Source organism: Puntigrus tetrazona, chromosome 24 (genome assembly GCF_018831695.1).
Source record: "Puntigrus tetrazona isolate hp1 chromosome 24, ASM1883169v1, whole genome shotgun sequence".
Classification (NCBI taxonomy): domain Eukaryota; kingdom Metazoa; phylum Chordata; class Actinopteri; order Cypriniformes; family Cyprinidae; genus Puntigrus; species Puntigrus tetrazona.
The window spans coordinates 20,122,152-20,133,249 of record NC_056722.1 but is presented as its reverse complement, the minus strand read 5'-3'; the positions used below and the strand labels follow the sequence as shown (position 1 = coordinate 20,133,249).

The window sequence follows — 11,098 nt, the reverse complement described above, 5'->3', positions numbered from 1 at the left end:
TTCTTTCTACGACACAGTTGTACAAAAGTCGAACCATGAGGGTGTTTCCTCTGAATTGAGTAATCCAGGCATATAGGTCAGGGTGTGAACAACATGTTAGCAGTTAAACTATAGAAATGCAAACCTTGACGCAAATGAAAGTCAAATTAGAACCATTTGCCTTATGCTAATGTCCACATGGAAAAGGACACAAAGAAGAAAGAGAATGCAGATGGATGTCTGAAGGCATCATTACAAAAATATAAACAGAAAGTAAAGAAATAATAAAGTTCAAATATAATATATGGATTGATTAGGACCTGCAAGGTGACACTACGTCCTGTATTAACATTCCTTTTTATTAACATATATTTACATATACAAATACGTATATATAAATTAAAGATTTGGTATCAAGTGGTAAATAGTCTTAAACATAGTGTTAGAGGTAAATCAAAGGCAATGGATGTTTACAGTTAATGCCAACTGATCAATGCAAAGAACTATGACACAATACCCTCTACTACACTGAAAAACAGATGATTTACATAAACAAAGGCAAAGGATGAATACGCATGTTATGCTGTGTGTTAGTCACAGTAATGTGGTGCTGAATAACAGGATAGGACAGATGTAGTATATATATATATATATATATATATATATATATATATATATATATATATATATATAGATAGATAGATAGATAGATAGATAGATAGATAGATAATATGACTAATAATTTTGTTGTAGTATGTGGCTATATCTGAAATAATAATAATAATAATAATTAAAAAAAAAAAAAAAAATATATATATATATATATATATATATATATATATATATATATATATATATATATATATATAATATATATATATATATATATATATAAAAGATAATCACACAAGGAGTTATCAGACAGTATATGACTAATAATTTTGTTGTAGTATGTGGCTAAATCTGAAATAATAATAATAATAATAATAATAAAAATACATATATATATATATATATATATATATATATATATATATATATATATATATATATAAATATATGCCATATATAATATATAAAAGATAATCACACAAGGAGTTATCAGACAGTAAAGCTGTCGCAAAGGCTATCTTAGTGATTCTAACGTTTAGAGTCAAAAGTCTAATCTTAAATAGGCTAGATCTGAGAAAAAAAAATCTGAGAACTGTTTTTCACATTAAAATTTCAGTAGCATAATATTTATGTTAGCCTATTTTCTTGGTTACACATTTAAGAAAAATTATATGCAATTTGTGCCTAATTAAATGATTTTTTATTACTATACTTTTTAATAAAATATGGTGGGACTATTTTTAGTCACGGTCCCCTGTTGGTGTTTTCTTTATTTAAAACTGACTTGATACGTCAGTTAACCTGCGTTTACTAAGCAACAAGATAACCGCATAAGACAAAATCTCCGTTTTATAAACGTCTGAACAAAGACACACCTTCACCATGGTTTACAATAATTAGAGTACGTTTACCGCACGTAAACCCGAGATCGTCAGACACATCTGGTCAGACAGACTTCCTACTCTCTCTACGGTTGCTATGGCTGTGGTCGGAAGAAGCGACAGAATGGCAATCGGCAATTGAACAGTTGCAAAGTCACTCAAAGAGCTCCGCCAATCAGTGACGAAGGCGGGACTTATAGGAATGCGGGTGACGCCCCCTGATCGCGAGACAGACTTCCTCCGCTAAATCACGCCGTCTAGCCGTGGCAGCCCGTCGGGTGACGTAGGTTGTTGGGTTGTGGATTGACGTTGTAGTCTATCAGCATGAAGTCCGCTCCAGTGTTATCGGTGTCAGGGCGACGGGCGCTCGCTCTGCTGTGAACTCCGGCACGGAATCCCGTGGCATAAAAATACCATAATTTTTATTATCTTCTCGTCAAAACCACGCTGAATTCACACTTCAGGTTTGAAGGTAAGCTTTAAATACATGCCGTTTTTCGAAAGCACGTATCAATATTTTATATTTCTATAAACTGCATGATCGAGGAATCATATATTTAGGTCCTCGTATAATTGCCTGCCGCGTCTTTACATGAAATGCCTTCTTTAGCGTATAAAATCTTGAAGGGTTATTTTCGACTCTTTCGGTTGAATTTTACATGTGATATTTTCTGAGACTGCTCTTGCATATGCTATTTGATAACCGGCAATAACGTTAATCTGCTACGGTTGTATTTTATTTATTTCAAGCGCAGTTAGAAAAAAATACAATATTACATTGTTTTTTTCATCACCGCGGTGATCATATTTCACACAGTCATTACCTACATTTTTTTTTTTTTATCACCAATAAATTTACAGAACCCGACGTTTTTTCTCCGCAATGAAATCTTCTCGAGGGGTGCCTTTACAGTTTGTTGTGAAATGTGAAAGTGTCATAGGTGTGGGAACATATGGGGGTAGTCCCGCAGAGGTCTCTGGCACGAGTGAATGTCATTACCAAGGCAAGAGGGGGAGGGGCGGGGCTCTGGCTGTGAGTAAGACCGGTCAGGGGCGGGGATTGGCGACGAGGGCGGGGCCTCTGGCTGTGAGAGGGGGTGTAAAGTCTATTACATGCAGTCAGTCACAACACATTACAGATATGATTAATTTGTGAGAAAATTGCGCTATCACTGACGAAAGACATGACCGCTTTAAACAACCAGACTAATACTGTTAACCCTTCCTGAAATCGAGGGTAGGTAATTATTTAGAAGAAACTGTTTTGTAAATGAATAAATTTTTCCAGGCTACTTTAATATAATTCAAATACTATTATACTTCCTATTCATGTTTTCATATTTTATATTTTTTATGTACATTTTATATTTTTAATTTCAGTAAAGGGTTTAGCAAATGTATTTATTTATGGTAATTTGTACATATTATTATTAATGTTTATTAATTTTAGTTATTTAGTTTTTTTAAATAATTAGACTATTATATATTTTTTATTTTAGTTCAGTTAATGTTTATTTTATTTCAAGTAGTTTTTTGGTTTTTGGTCTTTTAGTTTTACTTTTTAGTTTTACTTTTTAATTTTAGTTAACTAAATCCTGATTCAAAGACACAAAAATGTTTTAATGGTCTTAGTTTTAATAAACTACAATAAACTTGGTTCATATTTTTCTTGATGTGGAACAGTCAGTTTATGCCATGTTGTTGTCTAAGATTCATAAATGAATTTTACTAAATAAATATTATATTATTAAATACGTATTTAAATATTATGAAATACTTTTATAAGAGATAGAAGTAATGTATTATATTAGATTTTTTTTTATATTTCTTTATCTTATTACAATTTATCTAAAACATTTTAAAATGGTTCCTTGATACGTTTTACTATCTCTGTCTCTCCCTTTTTTGATCATTAGTAATCTGTGATGCTTGTTTGGATTTTTCAGCCATCTGGGAAGTGTTGAGGACCTACTATGATCCACATATAAAAAGCACTGCATTCCTGTCACTTCCTCTGTGTATCCTCTGGTCCCCGAAGACAGCTTAGCGATATCCATAAACAACATTATGGCAACTACTGAGAACAAGCGCCAAGACCTCCCCAAGGAACAGGCACTTCTAAAAGTACCACTAAAGAGGTTGATGCGAGACAAAGCCGTAGACGGCACACCCATAAAGAAACGTGTGATGGCTGCTCTAAATTTATCCTGCAAAAAGATCCCAGAGACCTCTCTCGGCTATCAGGTCTCAAAGGCGGCGAACAAAATGGATGGCAATCCGGATCTGAGTCCCGGTTTGAAGCACACTCTAGCGCAGTTCTCTCTGAGCAGCCAGTGTTCTCTCGGTGGCCCGGCTGCCTTCACTGGTCATCATGGGCAGTATAAGATAGCGCCCCCTCTGGCTCAGGGAGGTATGGCAGGGGGACCCGTACTAGTTCCCCCTGACAGCTCGACAGAGCTTGTCCTCTGCTGTCTGGAGGGCGAATCCATCTCCTGCTTCTCTGTAGGAGGCGAACTGCGTCTTTGTCTGCCCCAGCTGCTCAACACCGTCCTGCGGGAGTTCTCGTTGCAGCAGATCAACTCTGTGTGCGACCAGCTGTATTTATACTGTTCCCGCTGCGATGCCACACAGTTACACATCCTCAAAGTGCTGGGCATCCTTCCTCCAGGGACTCCATCCTGCGGCCTCATCACGCTGACCGATGCCCAGCGTCTCTGCAACACCCTGCTCCATCCGGGTGAGGAACCCTCTTGTGATTTACACAAAGGGTACCGTGATGGAGAGGAGGAAGAGAAAGACGGTGAGGAATCTGGAGGGTTTTGGGTGGAACACCAATGTCTGGGCAAGTGTCAAGGCCTGTTTGTAGCCCAGCTTTACTCCAGCCCGGATGCGCACTGTATCCGTTGTTCCCAATGCCGGATGCTCTTCTGCCCGAAGCGCTTTGTCATGCACTCCCATCGACAGCCAGACAAACGCACATGTCACTGGGGCTTCGATTCAGCCAAGTGGGCCTGCTATCTGCAGCTGGCACAAAGACATCTGGGAACAGCGGAGGAAGAGAAGCTAAAGAAATCTCTGGAGGATATGAAGGTGAAGTTCCAACAAGAGAAGAGGCAGCCGGATGTTGTAAGTATCTCTTATTTGCAGTCTATATTAGTTCAGAAAGGAGGAAGTTCATGTATTGGAGTACAGCAAAATATAACCAAAGATATATGTAAATGAATATTGGTTTGTATTTATGAGTTATGGTACATTAATGTTGTTTTAATGTTTCCTCCCTTTAAAACATTTACAGTGAAGCGCACACACACAAAAATACCTCCATAAATAAAAAAAAGGTGAATTTGCAATTTTTTTTATTACAAAAATAAAACACATTTTTGCACCAATAAGATTTATTGGTATTGTAATACTATAAAGCATTTAATTAATTATAATATATATTATATTATAAAATATAATTATATATATATATATATATATATATATATATATATGTGTGTGTGTGTGTGTGTGTGTGTATAAAGAGAGAGACAGAGATAGATAGATAGATAGATAGATAGATAGATAGATAGATAGATAGATAACTTATAAAATGTTTTTTCTTTGATTATAAGATGAAATATGATATGTTTCTCAAATGTTTAGTGAGATTCACCATATAAGCGAGTTATTGTGGCTAACGCATTTGCAGCTGAGAAAGCTTGAAAGACCGTATTTGTCCAAGCCAAAAATTTGCAGAAATGTTTTGAATGGAAAATAAACAGAAAATCTAGTGTTGGGTCAGCTGAAACCAGCTCTCATGCTACACCAGATGTTTCCCTCCAAAGGAAATGGCTGAATGTGGTTCAGACCAGGTCACTAGACTCTCAAACTCCTTCTGACAGAGTCTGCACAAACAGCGGGAGCCACGGCAACAGGGGAGAGAAACAGAGAGGAGAGTGGGCGGGAGAGAGGGAGGGAAGAGAGAAAAAAAAACAGTTGAGGAAAGAAAGAGCGAAAGAGATCGAGAAAGGGAGTGAAAGAGAATGGCTGGGACATTCTGTTACATGTGCCTGCAGAGTATTGCTCCCCCTTTACAGGCCCAGCACTCACCCTGCAGGACCTCCATCACCAGCCAATCAGAGAGCAAACCCCTGGTCCCAGCCTCCCTCTCAGCCAATCAAACCTCAGCCCATTCAGTGAATTCCCATCTCATTATATAATGCTTAGCCAGAGCTTCAACAACATCTCCAGCAACCACTGTTCTCAGACGGCCCCATTTTCCCAGATACAGACTAAACTTTCTGTTTACATTAAATGTATAATATTGATACATATTCGATATACCTCCAAAGACCATAAAAATTATCTAAAAATATCTGTCTTTACAATTTTATAACCATAAATTTAAACAAATGGACATGAATATGCTGTAATGTGCATGTCAATGGCAATGTTAAGGTCAATGCAGGAAGACTAACTGACATTAAAATTAAAATTGAACCACATAGTCAAATCTGGCCCATTTGAGCAGTTTCACAAAGTCGCAAATGAATCATGCCATTGTAGTGCATTATGAGTGACCATCCTGCTCATGTCACTTCGTAAATAGCAGCGTAGATTAGAGTCCTCGTGCCACGAGCGCCACGTGACGGCCCCCAGACAGCACACCCTTCCCCCAACCAGAATCGTCTGGAGCTCTCGCACATGACTTCACATGTAAATGTATGAAAGAGTGTGCGTGTTTTTTTAATAAACCTGTATTGCTCGTTTTGTTTCTAAGAGACATACACCAAACTGTGCCTACCGCTGGTATACAGTTTCACCCGTACAATCAGAAAGACGCTATTTCCATAGAAAAACCACGTATTGAGTGAAGAACAGTTTCAGGGCCGTGCTTCCTAACCACAGAAGAGGGACTTTTGAGTATGTGTGAATTGTTACTTTATGACCATAAAGGAAATTTCTTTCTCTACATAGTGTGGGTGTGCAGTTTATATTTCTTTAAAGGTCCACACATTCTGAGAGCGCATGTGGTGTGCAAGCTGGTCGCTGAGGCTGTATGATAGATCACATGGCCTATTTACATTAAAGCGGCTTACGTTACCGGCTGTTGATGGGAGAAAGGTCCACATTTCCTCCAGTATTCAGATTGAAGTTTCTGTCCTATATTAGGGAGTGCAACATCACACACGACCTGTGAAACATGCCAAAATGAGAGAGTTAATCCAGGATGAGCTTTCACAGTGATAGTCTTATTCACATATTTCTAGATCTGGCTTCTCTACTGGAATAGAATGAATCATAAGAACTAAATGTTTGCGTGCATGAAGGTGTGCGGAAGTGACACGGTTCATACTGGTGTGCTTTAGGAGGCTGCCTTAGCAAGTAAATGGATTAAATGAATGTTCATCAAGTGAGAATACTCAGACTGCTAATGCGTTAAGAGCAATCCGCATTAACGCACAATGGGTTAATCAATCCCTTTTTGTTAGTGAAACCAGGCTAACGAGTTCTTTTTATCTCTCTCTTTCAGGGAGAATCTTCACCTGCTTTTGTGTTCGACTCACGTTTGCTTGCCAATCTTAAGGAGGACCCCGGTCATGTTGACGTCATGTGGCAAAGGTTCAGTTCATTCACAAACATTTTTCAATATGTATCAGAAAAATCTGATTCTGGCCATATTTCTTCACAGGAATCATAATCATAAATATAATGACATACAAAGCACAATATTTATTTTGTACTGTGGCAATATTTTTACACTATTCATTACTGTAAAATATTGAATTACTGCAATTCATTGGGTGTTTTACTTTTTAGTTTATTGTTCTTAGTAATCATTCACATGGCCTCATAATTATCAAAAATAAAAATTAAATAAAAGTTGAATTAAAATAAATGTAAATGAACTTAAATTAAAAGTTTTATTGTTCTCGGTATAGTGACTCATTACCTTATAATTATAACAATAATAAAAAAAATGTAAATGAATTAAAAATCTAAAATTTGAATTAAAAAAAGTTGTTACACTGAAATACGTAAAAAAAAATTTTTATTTGAGGAATAAATGAGTGCACATACATGTACACATGTATAACATAGTACACATACATGTATTATTATATAAACAAAAAATAATTGTTTGACAGCAATAACACAATGTAAATAATCTTAATTAAAATAATCTTAATTAAAAAAATAGGCATTGCTGTCTGCAAAATATACATATTTACTTTTTTTTTCTTGATTTAGAGGTAAAATATGATTGGACTTAGAAGCATGTTCTTAGAAGTTCTTAGAATTAGATAATTATAGTTTTTGTTTAAAATGTATATATTAATAAACTATATATATATATATATATATATATATATATATATATATATATATATATATATATTACAGTTAATCTACTATTGGAAGTAGTTCAAAACAGCAAGTGACTTATCTTACTGTTTTTCTCCCCAGCTGGTACCAGTGCATTCCTGACAAGCTAGAAGGTAATGGCTTGGCACAACACCCTGGGTATGTTCCTGGAAAGGAAATGGGGTCTCCAGGAACAGATACGCTCAGCGATACTCAGGATGAAAAGAATCAGGAAGCACATGACCCTGACCCAAAGACGCCCACCTATGCAGGTCAGTTTGCTTCCATCGCAAGTCGCATTGCTCAAATAAATGTACATGTTTCTTTATGAGAGATCTAACTGATACAGAACAAGAAAAGCACGGCCAGTCAGACGATTCCAGTCCAGACAAATGGCACAAAGTAGATACGGCATCTTATAAGGGGACGGTTGGCTCAACTGTGGAGCACAGTAAGGACGGCATGGTGATGGAGCTTCTTCAGATGTACAGTGCCCAACACGACAAACTTCAGTCGACACTACGCAGACAGAAGCAGCTTGAAAAGGTTTTTATCCCGACTAGATTACAATAAAGCACACTTTTAGCACCTCCTTTTCATTTGCCAGAAGGTGCGTGTGAGTATCCAATGACTCTTTCTCACTCTGGTACTTGTGAACAGGAGCTGCAGGCTCTCCGTCAAGGTGAAGCCACAGACCGCTGTGACCTACACGGGGAGCTGGAGGCGGTTCAGACTGAACACGCTCAGAGGCTCGGTGAAGTGCAGCAGGAACAGAGAAAGTTAAAGTCCCGACTCGACCAGCTGAGGCAGCAAGAATGCAGATGCAAAGAGCTGGCTACTGAGCCCCACCAGGAAACTATCTACGCCAAACAGGTACCGACCAATCGCAAACATACACATGAGTCCTTATCGTGTTCATAATTTGTCATACTTTGTTTTTGCACACTTTTCTAGGATGGTGGGGAGAAAAATTATTTTTTCAGATATTATATAATTTATATACTGTATATAGAAGTAAAAAAACAGTGTTATTGTTTAATATTTTTATTATTTAAATAACTAAAAGTTCAAAGGGATAGCATTTCATTCTATTTAATTAAAAATGATCTGTTTGATGTATTTTTGCTGGACTGTGTTAATATCTCTCAAAAAAAATAACCCCACATTTTTTAACTGTACAATGTATTTATATTAACATTTAAAAAAGGAACGATATTTGATACCTTTTGAATAATGGCATTCTGTGCTTAGTTATCAGAGCTGCGTCAGAGGCTGGACCGCGCTGAGGAAGACCGCGAGGAGCTGCAGGAAGAGCTACGCAGAGAGCGAGAAGCCAGAGAGAGGCTGGAGCGAACCATCTCTGAGCTCAAACATCAGATGAGGGAATCTGCCCACCCTGCTTCAATGGACAGTCCCATGTCTTCAGCCTGTAGTGACACACTCATGTCCCCAACACCTTAGCGTTGTCTACAGTCACAAACCCGCAATCTGATTTCTGTGCTCAAGAGTCATTTGGTGTTACCGTTTTGGAATTGGATGCCAAAGTTGTTTTTATTGCAGTTCTACGGAACAATTATACAATTCGTGTCATCCTGAGTAGGTTTGGGTATAATGCTGTGAATTTGTTGAGTAACTATTGAGTTGAACTGATTTTTTTGGACACGAGAATAAGGTTTTTTGGTGAGTTGATACAAATTAAGTAGTTAGAAATAATATGCAAACCACTAACCTTGCAAGCGTACAATCAACACCATCTGTTTTGGTTTATCAGTGCTTTGACTACTGATATCAAATTTATTATTTTTTTTCAAATTGTTTAAATATATATATATATATCAGAACTGATACCGTTTCTAAAATATTTATTGTTCATGGATAAATGTTATGTGAATAATCTTGTCAAATTATACATATTTAACATTCTTTTTGCCATATTTTGTTTATATTTTATGTAGGTTATGCTCATTATGAATGTACAAAATATATGCATGTGTACTTTCATAAAATATGGATAAATATACTATGTTTACACTGTGGTATGAAGTTCAGAAAATGTTTTCTATGCCATTTACAGTGAATGTTTTCCTCTTTTAATGACGACCAGAATATTTTTCTCTCATTTCAAGGACCTTTAACACCAAACGGACAAGAAAATGATAGCTTTTAAAAGCGATGTTAAAAAACTCGTGGCCACACCATTTACGGTTTAAGCATATGACACGGTCCTTGTACTTTACATTCTATAAATGTCTAGACAAACAGGCCTATATGTACTTTGCTCAGAGAAAGATGTGTTATTCTTCTGTGTGTCAGAAAGAAAATTATGTATTGCTATTGTTTGCTGTAACTGACAATCAGCTTATCTGTAATTGCTTTTATATCCAAAATTTAACAGTTAAGATGTTAAATAGTTGCTACCTCATACAAACACATACAGATATATACATAGAAAAGCTATAGGATGTGTATTCGTGTATAGAAGTGGATGGATGGAGTAGTCAGTCAGGCATACGACTGATAAATACCTCTGTGCTGCTGCTATGATATTTCTTTTAATGATTTTCTTCCGTTTATCAGTTTCCAGCTGACTTAAAGATGCATGTGAGATTGAAGAAATATATAATATATATATATAAAATACAGATATACTGAGTATTGTTTCCTAACCTTTAAGCCAAACATAATTTCACAATGATGTTGTTGAGTAGAAAATGTTAATTATCTTTGCCAGTGCCATCTTTTATGTGTATCGTATGACATGACACTTTTGTCCTACCTCCACTTGTGATTGAGACACTTTGTATCATCCACCAACTTTTGTATGTCATCTTTCTACATTAACTCATGGGAAATTATATATTAATGTGCTGTTGGGGAAAATAATAAAAATGATTATATATGATTATATACAATGACTTGCATTTACTTGTAATAAAAATTCAGTGTGTGTATCACAGTTATGATATTTAATGGTAGATGTACTACAATAAACAGACATGGAAAAATATTATAGAAATGAAAATACTATAGTGTTTTTGAACCATACTATATATATATATATATATATATATATATATATATATATATATATATATATATATATATATATATATATAATACTACATTATCATTGTTTTTCAGTTCATTATAGTTAATACTACAGTATTCTGTAGCATTCAAGTGTTGTAAATTATATATATACAGTATAATACATTAGTATGGTTCAAAAACACTATAGTATTTACTATAAATTACTATCTTTGGTAGGCTAATAT

The 11,098-nt window shown here is 35.8% G+C and overlaps 1 protein-coding gene across 1 annotated transcript; it reads left to right on the top strand.

Annotated features, from left to right (window-relative positions):
- Positions 1-1,731: 1,731 nt before the first annotated feature.
- On the top strand, positions 1,732-10,830 carry skilb (SKI-like proto-oncogene b). The gene is made up of 7 exons (XM_043226793.1): positions 1,732-1,944; positions 3,419-4,598; positions 6,991-7,079; positions 7,926-8,095; positions 8,173-8,369; positions 8,484-8,696; positions 9,075-10,830. The coding sequence occupies exons 2-7, from the start codon at positions 3,540-3,542 to the stop codon at positions 9,282-9,284; spliced, it is 1,938 nt and encodes a 645-aa protein (XP_043082728.1). The 5' UTR covers positions 1,732-1,944; positions 3,419-3,539; the 3' UTR covers positions 9,285-10,830.
- The last annotated feature ends 268 nt before the right edge of the window (positions 10,831-11,098 follow it).